Source organism: Prinia subflava, chromosome 2 (genome assembly GCF_021018805.1).
Source record: "Prinia subflava isolate CZ2003 ecotype Zambia chromosome 2, Cam_Psub_1.2, whole genome shotgun sequence".
NCBI classification, from domain to species: domain Eukaryota; kingdom Metazoa; phylum Chordata; class Aves; order Passeriformes; family Cisticolidae; genus Prinia; species Prinia subflava.
Window position 1 is genome coordinate 5527269 of NC_086248.1, and position 26396 is coordinate 5553664.

A 26396-nucleotide genomic window follows, 5' to 3' on the forward strand; every position below is an offset into this window, starting at 1 on the left:
GTCAAACATCACCTAGACCAGCGTCCAGAGAGCTTGAGACCAGTGTTAAGTTTGTTTGTACAATGAGGGGGGACAGAGCTATAGGGAATAGTTTTTAATTAAATAAACACTAAAAACCCACCAGTGCTGAACATTTTTTGTGTATGGTCAATAGGTCAGTCCTCAAGGGTTGGGGCTTCTGGCAGCCCTCTGAGAATCATTCAGTACTGACCACTGTCAGAGATGCTCATCACCATGGAGCAGTCTCATACCTGTGGTTCTGGCATGACAGTAACCTGATGGAGCTGTGCAAGGTGTGTGTTTCCATGAGAAAATGCACAGCAGTGTCCCCCATCAGCCACAGCAGGGCATAGCAACCCTCAGAGCTGAGTGACTGAACAGCAAAGCTCAACTTCCATTCAGGACTGGCTACAAATTAAGCAAAAAAAAAAAAAAATTTAAAAAATTTAATTCTTTGATATATCTGATGGTGAGTTTTTCAGATTCCGTGGTTTTCTTTCATGCTTCCATGACTGGAGAGAAAAGGAAAGATCACATCTGCTATGAAGGTGCACCTGGGTGTTTGCACATTTAAGGCTTAGTGCAAAAGCAATCAGTCAAGGCCCTGGATTTGTACAGTGCTGCACAAGTGAAATGGTGAATTTCAGCACTAACTTGAGCAGAAACATTAGACTGGCACCACCTTGCGTCTGGAGAACTTGAAACAGATGCCCATTTTGATATCTCACTCAACATCAAAAGAGATGTGGCACCAGAGCAATGTAGGACTAGAGGGATGTGACCCATTGGGTAGAATCTTTGGGACCAGAAGAGAAGTTGATATGTAAATTCAGAGAAATCCTGCTTGTTCCTCTCCAGCTGCAGCTGTTGCATGACGAACTCACGTTGTTTCAGATGGAATATGATTCCCTGTCATTTGCTATGAGAGGAATTCTGAGCTTCTGTATCTAAAGAACCCCTGGAACTGGTTTGCTTTGGGGAAGCTAAATTCAAGGTTCTCAGCTGGAATTTAATTTACTTCACATTTGTGTATTGTAATCCTGGAGCCAAGGCACCCAGCCCTTCTGTGGCTGTGTCTAATCTCTCACAGCAGAAACAATTAAAGAAATGAGGCAAATGGAAGCTACTTCCTCATGGACTCTCTCTCAGCCCTGATATTTCGGGACCTCTTGACTTGGACACTGCTTCCAAAGTTTCATGTTTAACAACACTCGTGGATCTGCTCCTCAGGAAGTTGAACCCCACACTCATTCTGATCTGCACAGCATCATCCACTAATGGGTTCCAAAGTTTAATTACACACTGCATAAAAGGGCTTCTAATTACACACTGCATAAAAGGGCTTCTCTTTCTGATCGTTTTAAACCTGATGCTTGATTATTTCATTAGGAACACATAACCTCTGATATGAGAAATAGTGAATGCTCACATCTCATTTCACCCCCTCCATGTTTTTATAGACGTGTATTATAACCTCACCAGTTCTCATATCCCAGTCTTAGAGTAAGGCATGACTATAGAGGTATTCAAACTCTGAGTACACTTTCAGGTTTTTTTTGTAAGCAAAGAAAAGTTGCCTCTTTCAAAAAAAAACCCCAAACAATTAACAAAATTAAACAAAAGTTCAGCAATAACCCAATGAGAAAATAAACCACTTTTATTCAAATTATAAGGTGTTAATCACTCTTGGAATATAATTATAAACAGCTCCATTTCAGGAAGGTGGGTTTCTTCATTTAACACATACTCATTGGAAGGGTACAAAAGAAATATTTGCGTACATATTCAAAAGCTTAAAATGAAACAATGAGCAGATAGTTTTTTGTGTTTAAAAATTAAATTTAACTCTTTCTTCAATAATAAAATATACTACCTATTATACAAAAAGGACATTATTTTATTCACAGTTGATAGAGTACAATCTCACTATCATAATATTAAAGGTGAACTGCAATGACATTTTAATTATATTTTTCCTATTATTACAGATTATGAGGGTTAGAGCAGCACACAAAGGCCCTAATCAAGGTCATGTCATGGAAAGAGCTGCACATGCAGAGACCAAATACATAGCTCCTACCCCAGCTGGCTGCAGTCTAATCTAAAATTGCACATTAAGAGAGGATGTTCCTTGACTGAAAAACACAAGTATGCAAAGGGATCCTGGCTTGCTTTCTTATCTGATGGAAGCCTCTGGATACACAGTTACTTTTCACTGTCAGACACTATAAAATAGTTGCTTACCAATAAATTACTTTTCTTTGAAGCTCACTAGGTCTGAGTTTAAAGGAATTCCTGATTTCTCCATATGAGTTTCTGATCTTGCTTTCAGCCCAGTACTTTGGGTGGGAGCTCTGAAGCCACTAGCCATTTCTGGGATTAATGACATTTTGGAGGAGAAAATCCAGTCATGTGAACTCAGGTCTTGACCAGTAGCTAAAAATTTGAGTGTCCTTTCAAACGAGCTCTTTTTTTGCCTGTGCAATGCCCTGAAGAGGTATCATGTCTGATCATCATCTCATGGTTCACTGCCCAAACTTTGAACATCAGTGCAGGTTTTAAGCAACCATGGGTGCATTGGTGCCATGCAGGTGTCTGCACAGGTTGCTCACACATCGATAGGAAACTTGTCCACATATCTCTTAAGACTTCCAAACTGGTTCCTGCTATCCTCTCTCTGTGGGCTCCCCTTCCTCTCTTTCAACCTCAGACTTCCTCAAAGTAAACTGTGCTCCAAATGAGTCAGGACCTGAAAATGAGTAGATTTGGGTGGGGAAAAAAAGCACTTCTGCTCACCCCTGAATCCTGCTATGCAACTCAGTTTTGATCCTCAGGCTTTAGAACTGAAAACAGGTTACAAAAATAAATCTACTGATCACAAGATCACAATTTTCTAGGAAATACATAGCAGGACCCTTCATATTAAAAAAAAAAAAAAAGGAAAAAAAAAGTACAAAAAGGGAGCAAAGTGGGGTTACCATCATAGCTCTGAGGGTTTGCACATATGAGGACCCGTTCTCCAGGAACCAAACCAAGCAACTGTTTGGAATTTGTTTAGAGCCTTGAAAACACCATCAGGAGTTAAAGCTGTCAGGTTTGCATGAGGAAAGAGGGCTGGCTTGGGTTGGAGAGTGGGGTTTTTCACCCCAAATTCTTACAGTTAATAATGCCCAGCAATTTTCATCACTAAACAACACAACATACTCCTGGTTTCTTTGAAACACAAGGCTTAGAAACAGAACAGCATTGGAAATGAGAAGTGAGGCAGCAGCAGGGCAGCTCGGTGCACTTAAGGGAACATTTTTAAGCCATTTAGCAGGAGTTTATTGCTCCAGCACTGTAGGCTTTGAGCATTCAAGCACGACAGGGTGTGCATTGTTGTGCCAGAACTGCCCGCCCTGGGTGTGTGTGGTGTGGGGCAAGGGGCCAAGGGCTGTGTTTAAACGCACCCGCACGAGAAATGCGATTTAGGCAGAACAAAGCACACTCCTGTTGTGCCTCCCCGTGATTATAAAATAGATCTGTGTCATTATAAATAGAAAATGACTGGTGACAAAGATGCTGCTTTGACTCACTTCTGAGGCCAAGCTCCTTCGCTGCGGTTCCTGATGTCAGACCAATTTAGCGGCTGCGCTGCAGGCCAGCGTGTCTGGTTTGGGGTTAGCCAGTCCACATCTCATGATGGCTTAATCTCATTTTAAAACAGCAGGGGATTCACTGGGGTCCTTTGCAAGCATCATTCCCTCACCCAAGACCGGCTCTGAACGCCTTCAAAATGCACTGTGCCCACTGCAAGGCTCGGGTTGCTGAACAGCAAATTACCTTGCCCTCCAAGGGACTGCCAAACTTCTGGGGTCTGTGAAGCTGAGATCCTGCTGCCACAGGACTAATGGTGTGGTTCTTGTTTATTCCAGTGGGAACCAAATCAAAGACACAGAAATAATAGTGCTGTTTCAAAAGTGTAAGTTTTCCTCTTTATGCCACTTTCCATCCCAACAAACTTCACAGCATTATTGAATTAAATAATGCACATAAATACTCTGAATATATATATGTATACATAGAAAACAAACACAATCCCCCCCAAACCCAAAGCAGAAACTAAAGTCCCTATTGCAATATTTGGAATATTCTATCCATTTATCTCCTAAGCGTGCTCCTTAAAACAAACTGCAATCTTTCTGCTTCAATAATTTATTCAGAATTCCACTTACATCTGTATTTTATACCACAGTTTATTCCCAAAGCTGGGGATAACCTCTCATTTCCTCTTAAAAGCTCTCAAAAACTTTCTTAATGAAAGAGAAATCTGCTGTTTGCAAACTCTACTTGCTTATTGCTTACTTCCAAACTAAATAGTTAATTTAATGGAGGAAAAAAAAGGAGTGAAAAAGACTGATTTGATGCCTGTAGCCATTGCCCAAATTCTTCAGCGTTTATAGATCTAGAGAGACAGGGAAAGAGCAACTTCTCAGCAGTGCAACAGAATAGGCTAAAATGACCCTGTGAAACCCAAGCAATTCTGGGAATTAAAGGATGTTCACTCCTGTTATGGTTCTACGCTGCAAACTGCTTTTAGGGCTCCCAGTAGTACCCATTAGCAATAGCCAAGCTTTTCTGTTTAATTTAATTTAATTTAATTTCCACCAACAAATTTCACCCTGTGGTGAGAATTGACAGTATCATGTTGAGAACCATTAAAGCATATTTGGATTGTTTTTACTCCGTGTATACATTAAAAAAAAAAAGAAAAAAAAAAAAAAGAAAAAATTCCCCCACCCTTCTTAGTTTTCTTGAGACAAAACACTTCATAATAAGAGTGAGGCAGACACAATGGAGGCATGGCTGTGCTGTGGGATACCACCAAAGGGAGTGTGGTTGGAGATAGAGCAGAACACGCCTTGGCATGACACTGCCAGCACAGCCTGGTCCCTGCTGCACTCTGAACCCCCATGGGACCAGAACAGAGCCTGGCAGCACTGCTGGTGTCCCCGCAGTTACCACCAGTGTCCTCCTTCTGCACTAAGAACCTTCACAGCCCTGCAGCCTCCTCTGCTCCCTGAGTGCTCTCTGCTCTCTCTGCGCTCCAAACATCTTCATGCTTATGCCACCTTTGGCTTTACTGGGAATTCCTATTGGGAATTCCCCCACTGGGAATTCTGCCACCAGATTTCAAAGGGAAGAGAATAATAATGCCCTTCATTAATAGAGGCTTTTCTGTCCTGACTTTTAGGCCCCTCTCCAGGCAGGCAGGCAGGCAGGCAAGCACATGTTTAACATTAAACACATCACTAGTCCCTATTCACATGCTGCAAGCTAGAAATGCTCATTAGCACTGGATCACGGCTCCAGCTGAGCTCTAACACTTCAGCCAGGGAGCCAAACAGGAGGAAAGGTGGGAAAGGTGGCCCTCAAACCTTTCATCGTGGTTGCACCATCACTGGTTTTGGGGCAGTTTCGGCTCCTCCAGCCTGTGGTGGGTCCCCTTGGCAGCAGAAGCACGACCCGCCGGGCTGTGACAATGCCACCATTCAGAGCTGCTTAGCTGATGAGCACAGCTCAAATACACCACATTCAAATACATCCTTGGGGATGTTTTCAGGATTAGTATCTCTCCAGTGAATGGTGAAAGGGGAATGATTTGGGGCAACGAGGGAATAAGATGATTGCTGCGGTCTGAGAGGCTGCTGAGTCCTGCGTGGGGAGTTACAGGGGATTCTCCGGGCTTTTATGTTACTTGTTAAAAAAAGGACAGATCAAGCTTTGGAAAACAGCCCTGGATGGGGTTTCTCAGCTTTTCTGGGGCCGAGTGTTGTTTGGAATGTGGGACAAGGAAATAAAGCAGCTTAATGCTCTGTTTTCCCTGCACCTGAGCTGGAACAGGAGGAAAGGGAACAGGACTCCTCCTTTCACTGCTGAGCACTGAGTGGGCTGTGGTAGTTCAGTGTCCAAACCAGCACAGCCCTCCTGAAAAGGGGAAATGGGAAATTTGGGACTCAGAGGGAATGTCTACTACCTGAGAGAAACCCCTGGGCTAAGCCACCTTCAGCATGCTGCCCTGCTCATGTCTGTGCTGAAATTCATGGACCAGACTAAACAGTCTATCACTCTTGGTTAAAGTTTCCCAGATGAAAGGACACAATTTTAAAAATTTCAATGCTGTTTTCTAAAAAAAAAAAAAAAAAGAAATCACTACTTCCTTCAACTTCTCAACAAGTATAAACCTCACAGTTTTCCTGCCTCCTCTGGAATTACTAAGTCATTGCAGACATCAAAATTAATGAAGAGATGAAAGATTCAGCAGAGAGGAAAAATCTTACTGGAAAAATGTTTCTTAATATCAAATAATATCAAAAACAATTCAAAAATAATGAATACTTCTAGAAAAGTAATAAAGACAAATTTCCTGATGCTTTAAAGAATACCCATGAAGGAGAACACAAGACTTAGGGGTTATTTTTTTCTTTAAAACACCAATTCTTTTTTTTTTTTTTAATAATGCTTCCATGTGCTTCTGGTTTTACAGGGGTGTGATTTCCACTGGCTAAATTTTTGCAATACCTTTAACTCAGTTAATTAGCCAAACTTAGGAGATCAGACAGGGGGCTCCATCCCATCAGATGGAAGGGCTACACTGAAACAGTTTCCCCCTGTACCCATCCACAAGAATCTGCTACTTAAGACTGAGGAAATGGTTATGGCTAACTTGGAGCCAAATTTGAGCAAGAATTTGACAAGAGAGGGATAAAGGTGTTTAAGGGGTAAAAATAAAATAAATATATATTTAAAATAAATGCTGCATGCAATTCAGCTGAACTTTCTTGTAGGAAACAAAGTTGTCTATTTTCTTTGTGCTATAGACTGTCATTCGCCGTGGCTTTTCAGCTGATGCAACCAGAGGAGTAACCAGTAGTTCTCTATTCCACACTAGACTTGATAAAGCAATATCATTATGTGATTTCTATAGGAAAAAATATTTTTCAGGAGGCCTGATTTAAATAGACTTTAAATAGATACTCTTTAGTCCTACCTGTGCTACAAAATTACCTCCTGGCAATCCAAACAGTTTTAACAGAGAATAAGGGTGACTAATCTATGGGAGCCTCAAGAGCTCCCATACTACTGCTAATAGAAGAAAAATCAATATTTGTTCCAATATGAATGGAGTGTTGGATTGACTGAGCAAGGAGCTTTGAAATAAATATCTAAGAAATGTTTGGATGAAATGGCCATCTTCACAGACATTTGGTCTGCATTTCTGATATGTAGATGATTAAATCCACATTGTTGGCTTCTTCCCTCTCTGCACTATGTCTTTCTTTACATCTTGCAAAAAAATTTATGAACAAAGTTATTGTAAATCTGCAATGTCTGTCTTGTCACTTAGATTCTTTTCAGAAATGCTGCCCTGCCAATGTAGATATGCAATCCTGTATGATTAATATTTATTACTTATAATTCTAAATACAATGCAAGGTCACCAAAAATACTTTGCCTAAAAGAGTCTGGAGCCCTTTAAAATCTTGTTGGTGATGGATCCTGAGCCTTGAGAACTGAGCTCAAAATCTTAGCAAAACACTTTTCTATGTAGGATTTCCAGTATTTCCTGCTTCTGGCAATGGATAAAGCCAAACAGCACAAAGGTGAGAGAAAGTTACGGATCTGAAAACATGAGCTTGGATTTCAAACCCAAACAAAGGTCAGGGACTGCCTGAACCTGTCCATAATCTTGGATCAGCCTATAATAGAGTTATGAGTAAAATGCAAAGTTAGGATACAGAGTGAGACTTGAATTCAGGCAGAACCAGAAGCACAGCTGAAAACTGCTCCATTTTTCTATAATTTCTAATATCCATCATTTTATTTTCTCTAGATATTTTGGAATACTGTATGAAAAATGAAGATATTTAAGGATTTTTTTTTTGTAACTAATTGAAAGGAAATTAGCCTGAGGACTTTTAGATTTTATTATGAAATCTTAAAAAGTTTTTAAGAAAAAGCTCATTGCATTTATATATAATTTTATTTTTGACATAAGTCTAACAATTTTTAAACATAATATTTTTAAAACAGATGCAATTTGAGGTCACTGAAATCAGCTGATTGTGATTTGGCCCTCTTCTATGAAAAACAGAGACAAACATGTAAGAGAATTTCAGAACTAGGAAATTCAGTAAAAGGGTGAAGATTCAGAGGTGGAAATCAGGGCAGACCTTGGTTCACCTGCCTGAGATCTGCTGCATGTTTGGACAGTCTTCTTTTAGGATATAAATAGAATAAGCAGAGAACAAGAATCTGCATCTGCTTCTGCACCTTTTATTCAAATACAGCAACTGTGACAAAGGCAAGCTACTGACTGAAGTGCAAACCTGGGGAAAGGCCACTGAGAAAAATGTAGTTTCTGTTGATTGACAGGATCATACTGAGAGTAAAAAAAATCCCCAGGACCACTGATCAGTTAGAAGACTTCTCTCTAGAACAACTTGCAGAGTTTGCTAATAACACGTTTCTAAACTGACCGAGACATTCTGACCCAAGTTTTGAGTGAAAGCAAAAACCAGAAAGACAGAAAGAAAGGAGTGAGTCAATTAAGATAAATAAATAAATAAATAAATAATTGGCAGAATTTTTAAAAAGAAAAAAAAGAAAATAATATCACAATCATTCTAATCTCATGAAGAAATGTTTTTAACAAGCCACATGTGCTTGTGCAGATACTTCTAATCTCACCAGATTTTTCTGCCTGCTATTAGTGTTCTCTGAGCCAGCTAATTTCTCAGCAATATTTTAAATAGTGCAAGCCTTTGCCCTCCAGTCTAGCCACTGCTAAAATAGCCCATTCTAGGAGAAGATTTGGGAGTTCATGGATTTTCTTCCAAGGTTTTGAAAGTTCAGATCAAATTGACCATTGCATATGAAACAATAATCAACCACAAACTCTCTTCAGTGAAAGAGCAACATTCTGCTCCCAGCTGGGTTGATGTGAAAAGTGGAATTATCCCACTAAAGCAAAAGGATGGTTTCAGATTGTCATCAGCATCACACGGCAGAGCCTGGCTTTCGATGTTGTTCCACTTTCCCAGCTCTCTGGCTGCAAACAAGTCTGCTGTGAGGTTCCCCTTGGTCACAACTCACCAGCTTGGGTTCCCCTGAAATCAGTGCAGCTTTAGCAGCTCTGATCAGAAGGGGAGCCACATCGGGTTACAGCTCAGCTTTATTTTATCTCTTAAAACAGCAATAAATCCCCCCACAAACTGAAACCCGTGAACCATGTGCTGTCCTGTACGTACTGGAGCACATGAGTTTCAAGTGAGAGAGCTATCATTCTGAATTTGCTGAAGAAATGTGCAAAAAAATCACCAGTGTAAAGCAGATGTGCCAGGCAGGCACTGCAGACAGAGCAAAATAACCTCTTTTAGACAAAAAAAAAAAAAAAAAAAAAAAAAAAAAAAAAAAAAAAAAAAAAAAGCCTAATTCAGAATTGTGGAACCTGGACAGGTAAAGCATGGATGAGCGGGATTGAGGCATCATGCATGGATTTCTGCTAGCATGATGCTAGCAGAAATCCATGCTAGCACACTTGCTGAATTCCTGGCTGGAAACATGCTCTCACTGTGCCAGCCTGCCCTCTTTGAGGCTCCCATAGCAAACTCCTCCTGGGGTGAGATGATGAGCGCTTTAGAGTGACCCATCTGGAGCCCAGGGCGACGAGAGCGCTTCCCCTGCCTGGAATCCGTGTGCAGCAACAGCTTCCCACTGCTGATCCGAGTTTCCCAAGATAGCAATTATAAAGGAACTGGCAGCCATACAGTCAAGATGACAATATCCTGCGTGGTTTGGTTTGCTGTGCCAATTCCCTCTGTGGGTGCTGGTGTCAATCTGCTGCCCCTGTTATTGCTGTGTCTGTCTCTACCAACCAGCAGATCCACTGGGCACTTTGGCACAGGCCCTGCTCTTCCAAGGGCTGCCTGCTCAATTGCTCTTTCACTTTCTTTTGCTTTAAGCATTTGGATCCAACAACATCATGCAAATTTTATGCAGAGTAGCATCTGCAAGTCTGACATATTCACTCAGGCTTCCCCCTCTTGCGCCAAGTTAAAAATAAATACCCTATAAACTCCTGGGCCTGCTAAGACAGAAGACGCATTCAGAGAGTTTATTTAAATATAACTGCTAAGAGCATTTCTGCTTTAGGGTCAAACTCCTATTTTCTCCCTCTCTCTCTCTCTTGTATTTTGTTCATGCCTCAAGGATCTTAATAGAACTGAGGGGAAAAGTGTCCTTGAAATAACCTAGAGAGGAAACAGTTCTGTGTGTTCCTAACTCTCTTACCTGAAATTTCAGCTATTTCTAAAACTCTAAAGAATACAGGTCATGGTGTACCCCAACACAGAACAAGAAACTAGTCAAGTGGACTCATTTCCAATACTGATTGCAAATAATACTAGTTGAGCCAGATCTTGGGTTAGACTTCAAGGAGTGTCCGCCCCCCTCCCCCCCGACAGCTGCCTTCTCTTTTCTCCAGGGAGAGGCAGATTTGTCCCTGCCCAATACACTTGGAACAGGTAAAGTCATAAAGGTGCCAACCAGACAGCATAAGGACGAAGTACATCTTAAGGCAACAAGGAGCAGAGTCTGTAAAAGGGGGTACTGAGCCATGGCTGGGGCAGTTAGGACTTGCTGAGCCTCTTGGCCACGTCTGCATAGGCTTGCTCGATTTCCTTGTCTGCTGCACAGGTGTTGGTGAACTCGTCCCTGGTGTACGCGTTCTTCAGGTACCGCCACAGCCCCGCCATCTCCGCCGGGAACTCGAAGTTGCGGTATTTCTTCACAACAATCTAAAGCAAAGATAAAACGTGTAAAAAGCATCTCACTGGGGGTGAAGCTCCTTCTTAAGGAGCTTCTTGCTCTCTTTTGTCATGTAATTAATAGCAAATGAAAGGAATGTTTGGAGAATCAGGGTTTTATTGTAGAAAAGCCTGAGAAATGACTGCTGGTTGTCCCCTATCTTGCAAGGCTGCTGCTTGGCCCAAGGACACTCTAAAGCTACAGCCTGGCTACTGTCACCAAATTTCAACTTTTATGGTACCTGAAGTTCATTGATTTTACCATATTGGGGTTTTTTGGGTTTTTTACAAGTCTTGAGTACATCACTTAAAGCTGAGACACCGCATAAGAAGGGGCTGAATCATAAAAAACAAGACAGATTTAATAGAAAGGCATTAGTAATGATTATAATATATTTTCATATTAATTATTATATTTAACATTATTTTTTATGTATGGTATTATATTTTTAATATATGTAATATATTTTGCCTGGCAAATGGTGTCAGCAGATATAACTGCCTATGGCTATTGGAAGGCTGTGTCCATGTTCATGAAAAGGAAAAATTCAGGGTGGTATGGGTACCATGATTAGGAAACCAAGATGATTTAGCATATATTAGAAACAGGAGCATTGGGATAAACTGAGAGAGAAAGTGGTTACTTCAATACTTGTTAGACTAGGAAATTGTCTATCAAGCCAAATTTTCGATTTCTAAAAACACTCAGGCTCTTATTCAGGAAAATAGTTAAGTGCATACTTAATTTTAAGCACCTGTACAGTCCCATTGAAGTCAATGAGATTAATCTGTACTTAAAGCTAGTTGGTTGGTTAAGTACCTTGCTGGATTGGGGTATTTCAGTTTCCCTGTAGGAATATACCATATAGAATAAGCCTGTGGTGACAGAGTAAAACTATCTGATAGGAAGGGATAGATTAGCTAATTTAATGAGTGCTTCCAATCTCTAATTTTCCTGACAGTATAAAATTGTTCCTGGGCATAAATTACATACATATGTGCCACAGAGTTATTTTTATTTTAAAATAAATTTTTAAAGCACATGGTAGAGCTGTTTTCCATCTCAGATTTCTTAGGACAGTCATGTTCTCAGAAACGACTGTGATTTGTTTTTATTACCAGGATCCATTTAGTATCTGCAAGTCCAGATCCTGTCCTAAACTGCATTTAATTAAGCATTCTTTCCTTCCATGATGCTTCACATGCATATGGGGAAGATAAAACCTGCTGGGCAACTTAAGTCAACATTTTCAAAATTTCCAGCACACATCTTCCATTGAATGAAAAAATAATTTACCCTTTTCTTCTATCTGTTAAATGCTTTTTAGGCAATATCTTATGGCTATGCTTGTCTGAGAAAAAATTTAATTCTCCTTCTACATCTTTCATTTCATCCCTAGAAGACAAGAACCAGTGAGGGGCCACACATTCATTTTGCATTGTCTGACTCCAGCGTCGCCAACGAAGATGAGCCAGAATAAGCGCTAAACCTGTGAGGATATTATCACATTTCTTACCTGATGACTTATGTGCTTTTTAATTTTTTTTTCTTTTTGCATGTGTGCAGTCAGCTCCCAGGCTCAGTTTATGTTTTGGCTCACAGAGCCAAATTAGATGCATGACTTGGCATTAATTCCTAGCTCACTCGCTTGCCAAGGTCTGCCAGGTACTTGCGTTATTCTAAAGCAACATGTCATCTGATAAATTAAATAAATGCAACATTTAGGAGTCAAGATGATGTACATGATTTGCACTATACTAGCAACCATAGTACATCCTAAATCCTGCACTTCAGCAGTGACTTTGATTTGTTAACTTCTCTGCATGAAATACCAGATGGAATAAATATTCCCCAAAGAGATGGACTGCTGCTCTTAAGTTACAAATGGGTGGGAACTGACTGAAGTTTTGACATGTTTCTTAAGGGCATTAGGAACTAATTAATACGAAGGACTGCTGCTACTTGCAGCAGCACAAAAATAAAGAGAAAAGACACCTAGAACTTAGTACTATCTTCACCACTAATAAGTGATGGCACAGTTTTCCTATGAACCAAGTATGAAGTTCCTTTATTTAACCTGTAGGAAACACCGAAGAGCAAAATTGTGTTTCAAACTGCTCTTCTAGACCTTTTGAACTCTCTGTTGAAATACACATTGGCTTTGGCACTCTGCTGTCAGAGCAAGGCACATCATGTCAGGTAAGGCTTCTCTGACCATCTCATGACATCTTTTACCTTGACAACGTGGAGTTTGGGCAGAAGGTTGCAGTCAGCAAGTGTCAGATCATCTCCATCCAGAAACTTGCGTTTGGACACTTTCTCCTCTTCAGTGCTGTCTGCATCAATCTCCTCTGGCAGGGGGGTTCTCAGGTAGTCATCCAGCTTCTTCAGAGCCTTCACCAAGCCCCTTTCAAGCGCTTTGCCAAAAAAAAAAACCCAAAGAATAAGTGATCAGGGCACGATAAGAGTGGTTTATAAAAGCTCATTGGCAATTACTATGGTAGTGCCTAGAAAAAAAGCCAAGACCCAATTTCTTTGTTGTTAATTTGTGCTCCAAAGCCAACAATCCAATGGCAAAGTAGCCCAGTAAAGTACATCTGCCCAAGGATAAAGCTTATCCTGCAGCAGGAATAGGGACACAGGAGCCTTGCTGTACCATGTCTTCTCCTGACAAACAACAAAAAGCAGTGAAAGAGATCACAGAAGGGAAAAACAGCTTGTCAAGATGATGCACCAAAAAACCACATATTGCCTATGCTATTCTTCTGGTCTGTTGAAAGCCTTCACACAGGAACTGGAACCCTGTACACCACTCCTTCCTTTTTCTAACCAACCGCGTAGGACTGCAATGAAGCAGGATTTTCTAGCATTACTTCAGCTCTATCAAGTCTTAGTTTTACCTCTTTCAACACCCTTGCAGAGTAATTAAAGGTAATAGCAGTAATTCCAAAGATGCTAACCAGAGCTCCATAGAGCTGAAAGATATGTTACAAATGAGATATTAACCAGTGTTAAAATTCCCGTTTAACTCAGGTTCAACGTGGGTGCAAATGCTCTTTTTGAAAGATCTCAAATAGTCTCACAATGGAGAGGAGACTCCAGATCTCTTAGCTCAGTTACTGAAGATCATGTGCCACACTTCTCCTGGGTCCAACAAATTTCAGTCTTCAAATGCCACTTAGACCTCTACAGCAGAGTACAAATTTTTCACCCAGGCAAGGAATTTGTGTTCTTATGCATCACTGTAAGAACAATAGAAAAGCTTCCTTGCAATAATGCACTTAACAAAAAGCTGGACAACTCTGTTCAGGTTTGTGGATTACTTAAACTGCAAACACTCGGGGAAAAGAAGGGTCTTTAGTGTTTCTGTTTCAAGGGTGAAAAGCATGATGGAGTCCTGGTCTCCCACAAGTGGCCCAAAGTGCTAAAGCAACATAAATAAGAAACAGCAAGAATTTACAATGTGAAAAAATAACAACATGACTCATGGGATTAAGGCCAGAATTTCAGCTGGTGAAAATTACCTGCAGTGATTTATACCTGCTGCAGATGTGGCCTGGAGTCAGTATTAATGGCTTAATACTGTAAAATCTTATATCTCTGAGTAACTTACTGCCACTGAATTTGGGGGAGAGTTACTCAGGTGGTGTAGCCCTACAAGGTCTATGGAGACAAAGTACAAGGATTAGTGGGTTCAAACTGAAACAGGGGAAATTTGGTTAATTACATGCAAGAAATTCTTTACTGTGAAATAGTGAGGCACTGCAACAGGTTGCCTTGAGAAGCTGTGGCCCATCCCTGGCAGTGTTCAAGGCCTGGTTGGACAGGGCTTGGAGCAATCTGGGACAGGGGGGGGTGTCCATGGCAGGGGGTTTGCAGCTAGATGGTCTTTAAAGTCTTTTCCAACCCAAACCATACTATGATTCTATGGTCCTAAATATATTTATGGACAACAACAGGAGCTCAAAAGGCTGCATCAGTCACCCTTCACAGAGACCTTGCTGGCACAGGTAACTCCACAGGCTCTGTTGTCAGCTGCCCCTGTGCTTTTGGCACAGGGAGAAAGGCAACACATCCAGGGCCACTGAGAGAGCAGGAGCTGAACACCACAGAACATGATTTCTCTGCTGCCCTAACATCCCTTAAACCTGTGCCAGCAGTGGAAGTCAGATTAAGCCACTTGATGCCTTGCTCCCACTGAAGTCTCTTGGCCCAGTACCAGGGAACCATACCAGCTCTTTTGTGGCTGAGTCTGAGACACAGTGGCAAACCCTGGCTTAATTGATTGACTGGAAAAATGACTGTGATCCAACTGAAAACACCCCCACAAACATAGCGGGGAGGGAAGGAATTTTATTTCTGAAAGCAGAGCATCTAAAGCGACTGAAGTGCTGCCATCCATAAAACAAAAGTGTTGCCATCCCTCATTTAATCAATCCAAATTGAATTTTGACACTGACATTCTGCTGTCAGATGCTGGCAGTGGCGCCTTTAATCGCCTGCAGCTGTCCTGCCTCACAACTTCCACGGGAGGGTAGGAGCTGTGGAGTGTGGCAGCACTCAAAGGATTTAACAATCTCTTTCTGGTTTGACCTGTAACACCTGTTGAATAGACAGTTCTGCTTCTCTTGGTCAGCCTCAGACTGTGTGCCCTTACAGTGTGTTCATGTAGAGACAATGGACTCAAATTGCTGTGATTTCATTCGATTTTCTTCATCTGGGTGTTAGAAAACTGGTTCAACACTGACCACTTTCCAGTATTCCCTTCACCCAGCAGGATTGTTGGTTCTCCAGGTCATCTGAGCAATATTCCAGTGTCAGGAGGATGTTTGATGCTTTGTGCTAGCCCATGGGATCAGTCAGGTGTGTGCAGGGAGACAGCAGCAGCAGGTGAGATGTGTTTATGTAACTATTCTGGAACTTATTAGTTTTGGGGTTTGTTTTGCACTCATTCCTCCATCAAAGTGCGTCATGGCTGTCCCAAAAACAATGCCTGGAGTGAAGCCTGTTTGTGACTGCAAGAAAAACAACTATCTGAATTCATACTTGGCGCTTGCATACGGCAGCTTTAGGCCAGAAATAAGCGTATGTTCAGGGTTCAATAGATCTGTGACCCAATTCACAGGCTCTACTGGAGCCCACAGGATGCTGACATCTCACAATAAAATCACCACACAGTCAGGACCATCTTATGTCCTGAGAGGCAAGAACTGAACGACTACTCATGACACCAGTGACCCCATTTTTTTAATCAACATTCTTCTTAGTAAACTAGATCTTTAATCCAAGCAAACTTCTCAGAATAGCCTGGAAAATGGAAAAATGGTGAATAAGAGAGAACTGTTCTCCTTCCAATTAAGTAGTGATAAAATTTGGAAAAATTAAGAGAATTAAAATCCAAAAATTGCCATATCAAATGGATTTTAGGTGCACAAGGTCAGATTTTTAAAGCCTGTCAGTGGTTTCCAAGGCATTTTTTGAAATCCATATGCAAATATCCATGTTGCAAGTCCTACTTTCTTGGTGCCTTAACACACTCACATTTATCTGTATGATTTGAAATCTTATGCTCCTTGAGAAGGTACTCAGGGAAATCCCCACTCAAAGTAGGAGGATGTGTAAAAGAATCTAATTTTCTCTTACCTAGTAGATATTTAAGCATTATTGAAAGGTGAAAACTGTGAATGGAGACCAGGAAATGACCTCTTCAGAATAGCCTACAACTCTGAATGTTCTGGAACTCTTCCTGAGGAAAGAACTGTCTGAGTTCATATTACTGACCAAACTCAGCTTGGATTAATTCCTTAAATTCGGAGTTGATTCCAAATTTCCCCCAGTCTGGCTCTCTACATTGTTTCCACTGAGAACATAGGGGAGAGGATGCACTCACCAAGGCAGGGACCATGTGAACACCAGTCAGCACCAGACAAGATGAAGACATTTAAAAAGATATGAAGATCTTAAAAGTTACTAATTCTCCATTTCTGAGAGCACCACCCACAGTGAACTTCAGAATGGCTAACCACCTACTCCTCTTGGCATCTTGTCCTCTGGGAAACATCATTAAATAACTAAACAGGTTTGCTGATAACAGCTAATGGGTGGGATTAATCTTCCCTGAAATGAGTAAAATTAAAAGAATAGGTTTGAGTTACACACCCTAAGAATCTCCTCTCTGTTCAGTGGAGTTTTCTCTTCTGCATTTGGTTTTGATGACCCCTAAAGGAGCTGTGGGGAGAGCTTTTCCTGAAGTGTCTAATCACACCCTTGCATTGTCTTGGTAATGTCAGGGTGGAGGATTCAATAGTACAGCACCAAGCAGAGCCAGGCCTGAGTATGTTGCTCTGTGCTGCCTTTGAAATTTCTACCTCTAACTGCTTCTCCACCACGCAGACTTTCAGTAGGAACTTAGAGATCCCAAATGTGACCAGCACTGAGAGAGGAGCCCTGTCATCAGCTTATCCATGCAACAGCTGAAATGTCTGAACTCCTGGAAATCATTTTTCTAGACAGTGGAATCACCAAGCATATAGGCACCAGAAACATATTGCCTTCACTGGAATATATTTAATATAACCTTGAATTCCCAGAAATTCTGTCCATGTATAGACAAAATCCATGGTGGAACCATCTCTCTCAGCCTTCTCTACTTCATTCTGGGCTACTTATGCAGCCAAAGACAACTTCTAGCAATGACAGTCCCGCCCTGTCATCTCACCAATAGTAAACAATAATATTAATAAAAAAACCTCATGAGCTTTTTGTGATTTTTCTTCTCCTTTCAAAACTAGGATTTTTAACTACTTTCCTTAAGAATTCTGAGCCAGAAAAATAGCAATTTCCAACCTCAAAGCAACCACAGAACACTTAATGAATTTATTACCATCTGTCAAATGCACCGGGTGAGGTTCAATTTAGCTGATGACACCTAATTCACAATGATGTTCTGTTTTCAGCAGAACGTTACTTGATGAGATTAACAAATTCTGACATGCACAGAAATACAAATAATGCAACAAAAGTTAATAATTGGCAAAACCGTGCTCTCGGTTACACTGACATAAAAGAGGAGTAACTCTGCATTGTCAACAAGCTATTCCATATTTACTCTAGTTCAACCAAGAGCAGATTTTGGCTCTGTTGCTCAACTCTTCAAGCAAAAAATTCCTCAAACTATTGATCTATGCAACTGTTTCTAGGCGATGGAGAGAAGCCCTTGTGCCTTGAAGTACTTATACCACATCTGAACAAAACATTGGAAAATGTAATGCATGGAGCAATCCTGCAAGTCAAGTAGAGGGCCAGATGATAAAGATTCATTAATAGGTACTCAGGGTGAAATTTTGGCCATCCTGAAGCTCATGGAAGTTTTGCTGTTGACTTCAGTGGAATTAGAATTTCTCCAGAAGCTTTTAAAGCCAAAAGAGACTATTTTAATCAGTTAATCTGAGCCATGAAATAATACTGGCCATAAAACTTCCAGCGTCATTGGTCGTTTCCATCTCTGTCTGCTGTGGGTCAAATAAGGCTGAAGCAAAATGGAAAGTAACTAGAAAGTAGTAAAAGAAAAACTGTTTGGAAAAAGTAAAACTGATTCAGACTGCCCACACCCACAGCATTTGCAGAGGTCAGGCGAGGACGCTTTCTCCCCTTCCTTGAACTCCAAATATTTCCTTCCTTGTTTAATGTTGGGACAAGGAGAAACAGCAAAGCAGACAAAGCACATAAACACCAATCTCTGTGGCCTGAACGAGCCACTGGAAGGCAAATCATTCCATCCGAAAATAGTAGCCTAGGAAAAGCTGAATTACCACCAGAGAAGCCTCAATCTCACTTTCTCTATCTTTCTCACTCTCTCTCATAGCAGAGCATGGCTACCTAAATTTAAAATAGCTAAAATGAGGTGAGATGACTCCTTTTTTATGTGCTTGTGTGGATCCTCTTGCAGGGTAAGGATTTCACTTGATAGTTATTATGGAAAGAGATTCAAAGCATAGAGGGCACAATCAGAGTACTAAGAACAATGGATTTTTAAGCAAATTGAACATAATAACGATCTGATTTATGTGAAAAGAGAGCAAAAATAGTTAATTAAAAAAAAAAAAACTTTAGGCAAAATAATGCAAGATTTCTAAACAAACATGAAAACAAGAAAGTGATATTTGGGGATGGTTGGTTAAGCTTGCCTAGACATCCAATCATTTTCACATCACTTTTTAAATGTTGGTAATCTTCAAAATTAACATATTTCCAAATTAAAAGGAGAATAACCTTCTGTTTCAAACAGTTTGACAGAAAATACTTTTACTGTCCAAACCAAGTTATTATTCACAAAATTCCACCAACATTTGCCAATAAATCAGGTTACTCACACCACTCATGGCATTTTTATTAGGTAAACCTTTTTCCACAGACCATTTTCTCCAAGTCAAGGACAAGTACATGGCTCTCTTTCTAAGTGATTATCCCTGTGGCAAGAAGGCTTCAGAGTGATTGAAGCCCAGCAACATCTTGCCTTTTGTAGTCAACATCTGAAACTACCTGAGGCTGATCTCGGCACAACTGTAAGGTTCTTAATTGTCAAGCCTAGGCAAGTACAACAAACCATGATCCATGTACAAAAATGAACGATTCCTGCTGCTACCCTGGATCACTGATTGATGTTTTCCCTTTTTACTGCTTTCTTCCATTGCCCTCCTGTAAAATTTATCCTGTAACACACACAAATGAACTTGGTGAAATACGCAATGAGGGAAAAGGGGGAACAGTACATAAATATTCACAGTCTCAATCAAAGCAGCTGAGATTTATTTTTCCTTTAAAAAAACAAACCACCTTTCCTGATCACTTCCAGATTCACAGTTTGATATTATATGAGACCCAATACTGTTTTCTGGTAGGAGAGAGGAACAGGCTAAGGAACAGCAATTTAAGGTAAGAAAATAATATCATTCCACTAGTCTGACAGTCTGATTAAAAAACAAGGATTCATATTTTCACTCTCTTTTTTCTCCATCCTGCCCTTTTTTTTTTTTCCAGGCTGGCTCAACAGAGTATTGTAACTTTCATCTGTATAGATTAATTCTTCTCCGTGGAGAAGCCATGACTGCAATACACACGACTCTGCACTCCATATTGAACAGCTTATCTTCCCCCCTGTGATTTCAACAAAACCCCTGAGATCTGAGTGCTGCCTTGACTTCTTCTGTTCAGCCATTTAAGAGTCGGGTGCCTTGTCTAAGCTGGTTCTGTGGGTTCCCTCTCTGCTCAGGGGGACTGAGCATCTCCAGAGGGTAATTCCATCCGACTGCCTGAGACACCTGCTTCAGACCAGCGTGACTCACTGCACACATGCCCTTCTTGCTGCAGATGAAACCTAAAGGACTAGCTCAGACTAGACACCTCACTTTCAGGGAGGTGAAGTCGGGCAAGATGAATCTTTCCCTTTGAATGTAATTTCGCAGTTCACCCAAGTGATCTAGGATAATACCTCCAATTTTTTGAAAGTTACTTAAGTATTAGGGTTTACTCCCCACAGGGCAAATACATTGCCCATTTGAGCACTGCAGCATCCTTTCCAGGCATGTTTCTGCCTCAAAAATTCCCCATGTCTGAGCAGCAAATGAATGGGAGGTCACTGAGAGAGCAGTGGAAATGCAGAGGAGAATGAAGGTTGTGTGCTCCCATGCATCCAAGGCATTTAGATACCTAAGTCTGGGCCAAAGGGAGTTTCTGGGGTGATTCAGCTCTCCTATTAAAGATGTTCCAGTCCAGATAAATAATTCAATATTCACTGGAAAAGAGACTTATGCATGTTCCCACAATAGAGGTGAATGCCCACACAGCCATGTGGAAAAGCCGTGATCTGTCTGTCTCTGCCCACTTAATGAATCAACAAATACCTGCTTGTGTACACAGAAGAGAAATAAATTAGTGTCTCTTATTCCTCAACTCCACTTTTTCCTGGTTTGGGGTTGTTTTAGGGGTTCATGCTCATCCTCCAGACAAGTCAGAGCTGGGACTTGAAAAGGGGTTTTTTACTCCCGGTCAGTGTTGGGGTGAGCAAACACCAGGAATGGGGTGAGTCACAAAAACACAGGGCCACACATGGAAACAGCCACACAACTTGGCATAAATCACCTTTCAGACATGGTCTGAGCCAGGCTTAAACAGGGACATATTTACTATACATGTAGGCACATATACGTTGTTCTGTCTATGTGCAGTGAGAGAAATGGAGGTGCCAAGCCCCAGGAACATTTCATCCAGAACTCAGAGAAACATGGAGCTGACACAGCTGAGGGATGCCCCAAGCACCTCAGAAACCTGGACACATCAAAAATCTGTTGATTTGCTTATGGGTAAGATTCCTCTTGCCTGACTTCAGCCATCTAATTGTTAGGTAATTAGTCTGACCTAATTGTTCAAGTATCCCTTATAGGTAGAAATGAAAGAAAGGTCACCTCTAAAGAAAATTCTCCCAACTTCAGACTCATAATTTAAGAAAAACCAAAATGCCCTTTAGAAACGGATTGATGTCTCTCTCCATTGATCAGAAATAAACCAGGACTTTTGAATGACTAATATATAACTTTTAGACAGATTTACATTAAATGATCCCACTCTTATCATCTCTCTTCCCTTCCCTTCTCACCCCATCTACAGACTGATGATGTGGATTGATTGACTGATTGATTGATTGACTGATTGATTGATTAGAGCTTCACCCCAAAAGTTTGGGATATTTTGACAGACATGTCTCTAAACCTCCATAGAAGGAATGAGAAAAAATGAAAGCTCAATTCCCAGCTATCTTTTCTTGAGACAGAGGACAATCCAAGTATTAAGAGGTTACATGGATTTAGGAGACTTGAGTCTCTTCTCCAGCTTTTCTATATGGCCTTGTAAAAGTAATTTAAATAATTTGCCTTGCCTTCTATATACAAAATAAAAATAAAATACTCTTTGGCCACAAACTTTACATTAGTAAAGCAGTAATGCACCAGCTGTGGAAATATATTTCAGGTTAGACATGATAAACAGTAAATATAAAAAAAGAGAAGAGGCATCTTGGCATCTTTCTATTTTTGTGATACCATCTGTCCTACTCCCAAATTAAACCTAGCAAAGCAGGTGAATCAATAATGCCTTAAATAGTAAATTAGATGTTATTCAAGCAGCTAGAAAGATTGTTTTGATTTGTTTGTAATTTTTAAACTGAAAACTCAGGTTTCCTCCTTCTCTTTTATTCATTTTTACAATGGAGGCAAGAAATAAATGCAGTACTTGTAACATTATCATGAAGAATGCAGTCAGAGCACCTTCAAATGTTGTTTTTTAAGAAGAAAACCAGGTGTTCGAATGACACCAAAGGAAAGCTTCATTCCCAAGTCTCTTAGGAGTCCAAGTGACCCTGAGGGCAGGAAGCAAGTGAATGTAAAACTACTGGTCTACAAGTGCCCTGGGAAGAACAGCACTGAGCTTGGGTTTCACAAATCATCATGACCCTGTAGCAGCACATAAGTGACAAGCATCATTTCTAGGGCACGTCCCCAAGGGCCCAGTCCTGACCTCTGCCCCGTTAGTCTTGTGCAGGTGTCCCTAAAGCAACTGCAGACAAGCAGCAGCTGATTTGCATCAGGAGCTTGGAAAAAAAACCCAAATAAATAAAATCAATCCCTGCAGACTATAAACACACTTTATTTATAGTATGAGGTTATTTCTCCGCTATCTCGATTCTTAAGTGTGCTCATTCAGAGTTTAAACTTTTGTTTTACTACTAAAGAGCAAATAAGACGATTCTGGGACTAACAAAGGAAAACTAACTTCATGTATCTGCATTCAAATACGAGTAAAGTCAGATTCTGGTAGGAGTGCAGCTGGGTTTTAGCAGCAGTGCTGTGGGGACCCCTTGTGTTCCAAGATTTAAGCGAAGAAATTTGTTCCTGTTCAGGCTGTTGGTGCTTGAATCTTTAATATCAATTTCTTCCAATTCTAGTCATGTAGAAGAATAAAGTCTGCTTCTGTTTACACCAGGATAATCCCAATTGCATTCCCCTGTTTGTAACTATGTTATTTAATTTCAGTATTGGTGAAGACACATGAGAGGGAGACAGAGCAATGCCTAGCTAGCAGCACCTGAGGATGAAATTTTAAAGCTATTAAGTTCCCAGATCCCTCAGTTCACTTGGGAAATCTCAGTCTCAAATGATTTATTTATTATTCCCAGAATTTTCTGTCTTTGGTGTTCAAAAATTGTTTCTGAGACACAAAAAGCCATGAGACTATGGGATCTTCAAATGAGTCACATCTTAATTCTTTCCCATTGTTTCTCTGCTTTTGAGATTTTTTTTGTTTCAAGCCCCTTGAAATGACTTAAGGATCATGCCTCAACCTCCCTGAAAGGAGCAGAAGCAAAATCAGTTACAATTAAGTCTGGACATATGAAAATAATCCATGAATTAGTAGGGAGGTCACACTGCCTCTGCTGCAACTGAGCTGCAGGGGCAAGTATTAAAAACGGTTTCCCAGTTCTGGTGTCCCCAGCTGAAAAAAGGAAAAAGGCATTGGGAATTCCAGCAAGAGGTCAAAGGAAAACAGTAAGAGTGCTCAAGGACTGGAAAAAAGCCTCAAAGACCAAAGACACTTCAGTGCACCAAGGACACTTCAGTTTCTCCTGTTCTCTGCTCAATCAAACTAAATCCTTTTAAGGATGGAATATTAGCATGTTTGCTCAATGGGCAAAATTCACTGGGATGTGATTTGTAGGGGCTGATAGTAAATAACACAAAGATCCTTCTGGCCTCAAAGTCCAAGATATTTTTACAAGAATTATTTTTCTGATTCCCACTTTGTCACCTCATTTCTAGCATGGATTTCAGGCTGAAAGTTAATGACTGAAGATATATATAATAAAGCAACTTAGCAACATTGATTTTAATTTACATCTCATTCTTCTTTTCCCTGTTATTTTTTGAAGAACATTTGCATGCGTTTAAAAAAAAAAATCTGTTTAGGGAGAAAAATATCCTGGGCCAATTCTTTTCCCTTTGAAGTCATCAACAGTTTTGCAAACTGACTTCCAGGAGACAGTCACTGGGCTTTCTACCATGTGATAGCTTGCAATGACTTTATATAAGCCTGTGAACAATCCTGTCAGGACATCAAGACCAGCTGGGTGTTTAAACCCGAACATTTGATTATATAAGATTTGGACACTGAACTGAGCAAGGCCATAACTCCATCTAGGTCCTTGCTGTGGGGATCACACTCAAGACAACACCAACTCTATCACAACGAAGGGAGCTACCCTCCAGGGCAAAACCATAGAGGAATGAAGCTAAAACTCAATTCTAAGTAATAATGTAATTTAGGCCTCCCATTCCAGCACCAAGGCGCTTAATTCCTCCCAGGACTGCTGCTGCCAGATTGCTCTAATCCACTTCCAGCTGTGCTGCTGCTCCTGTGTGCAAGCATGGGAGCTCGGCTGGGAAACAGAACAAAGCATCCCAGAAAAGCCAGCAGCACTTGGAGGAATATTCAAACACACAGGGGAAATAATTCCCTCTTAAAGGAGAGTGTCTGCCAACTACTGTTCCCATTGCAAGTGTTTTACTCTAGGCCTGGCCATGCATACGGGCCCTGACTCAGCAAAGGCTTAAGAAAGTGCCTTAATTTCATCATGTCATCAACCTTCTGGACTTCAGCGTGTTCTATAACTTTAAATTATATAAATGCATATATTCTTTCTTTTTTTATTTTTCTCTTTTCCTCCCTATGGTATTCCATGTCTTCAAAGTTGCTTCAGCACAGATGTGTCAGAAAATTGTGTCTGTTAGTAAATTTACTGCAAGTATTTACTGTTCCCAGAATGGCTGCATGCAAGACTGTTAAGCAGGCATACCAAGTCTCTGCCTTGGAGAGCCTGCAGCCTGATCACATCTGGACTTACAGAAAATATTCCTTTGTGTTGTTTTCAAATAGCATTTTTCACATTTCCATCAGGAAATCTTCATTCCTCAATTAGCAAGGTCTCAGAAGACAGAACATTCAGAAATATTCCCTTGTAAGGTACATGTTTCTCAGACTTAGGTGATGGTGTGTTATTTTAGAAAACTGAAAACCTCTTCCTTTTAATGGCATAACATTTCAGTTCTCAGTTTTGGTGGGTGAAAAGATATTGGTCCTTAAAGCTGTCACTGATATCAGACAGAATATTGATGGCTCTGGGCCTCCAGCCAGCAGGATTTTGAGAACTTTCAAGAAGTTATTTCTCAAGACAACTTATTTTGCAAACTGCTGTTCCTGGGCATTTTAGTCTTTGATTACTGGGCAGAAAGCAGATAAAGCAATTTGGGACAGATGACAAATGCAACTTGCAGCACTTCTTAACAAGTTAGCACAAAGCTACACCACAGTTTTAGTGGTCTTTATATGTGTTTTTATAAGGAGACAGAGTGAACAGTTTTATTAACGTATCATGAGTGAGTTATGTGGGTCATCCCAAATGAATGGCAATAAAAGCTTTATATCACACTCACCAACATGTATTTGGTACTTTATGTGCCACAAATGTTGCAGAAAAGCTATTTTACATATGTTTTAAAGACTGGATATTTTTTATATTAGGGCTGGTTTTGTAAAGCTGCCAAGCACTTTAGCTACCATGAGCCCAACATTATTCAGCTCAGGGGGAGTAATAAAAACTTGTTTAAAATGTTCTGAAATAGGTTTTTTTGTGTGCTTCAAAAGGCCAAAATTAAAGAATCATGGAATCAGCATGGAATCATGGAATGGCCTGGGTTGCAAGGGACCTTAAAAGTCATCTATTTCCAACCTCCCTGCCAGGGACAGGGACACTTTCCACTAGAAGAACTGTGATCCTGACATGTTCCATTGTGAAGCAAGTCATTTTCTCTAAAACAATTTTAAAAGCTCTTCCTAGCCCTTCCTGGTTGTATGACAGAGAAAACTTGGTACTGTCACACCACAAAATGAATTGCGGGTTGTGGTGGGCCTTGGACCAATGTGGGGTTTGTAGTGGAAAATGGAAATTCTTCAACTAAAGAGAAAAAATAAAAAAATGTAAAGGCAAGTTGATACACAGACATAACTCACATATGTATATTTTTACCTCTACATTTATATGGCACCTTGAAAATCTGTTCAAAAAGCATAAAGCATGAATGTTGGTCCCGAATTAGAGTGTGATTCAAGATCCTTGTCACAGGAAACTTTCCATCAATACGAGATCACTCAGACAGATCTCAAACTTGCTCTGGCAAACTCAAGAACAGCTTTGCCAGGAACTTTCCTGGGGTGCAGCCTTAAGGCACAGAACAGGTCAGAAGGACCAAAGACTCACGAGAAGCCATAGCACAGTTAACAGTTATAATATGACCCCTTTGGCTGAGAGAAGCCAGGCTGGAAGGGACTCCCTGACCCTCCCCACCATGGGGGGAGATGCTTTGGGGACAGATGTTCCCCTCTCCTGCTTGCTCAGCCACACCACACCAGCCTTGTCAGCATGTCCCAGGCTGCCCCATCAC

The 26396-nt window shown here is 40.7% G+C and overlaps 1 protein-coding gene across 2 annotated transcripts in view; it reads right to left on the bottom strand.

Annotated features, from left to right (window-relative positions):
- Positions 1 to 1639: 1639 nt before the first annotated feature.
- Positions 1640 to 26396, bottom strand: part of CLIC5 (chloride intracellular channel 5) — a 76943-nt gene continuing 52186 nt past the window's right edge. For both annotated transcript variants that reach the window (XM_063423701.1, XM_063423709.1), the window contains exons 5-6: positions 13084 to 13265; positions 1640 to 10838 (exon numbers count right to left, since the gene is read on the bottom strand). In XM_063423701.1, coding sequence (XP_063279771.1) covers positions 10671 to 10838; positions 13084 to 13265 — 350 coding nt within the window. In that variant the 3' untranslated portion in view covers positions 1640 to 10670. The remainder of the gene's footprint in view (positions 10839 to 13083; positions 13266 to 26396) is intronic.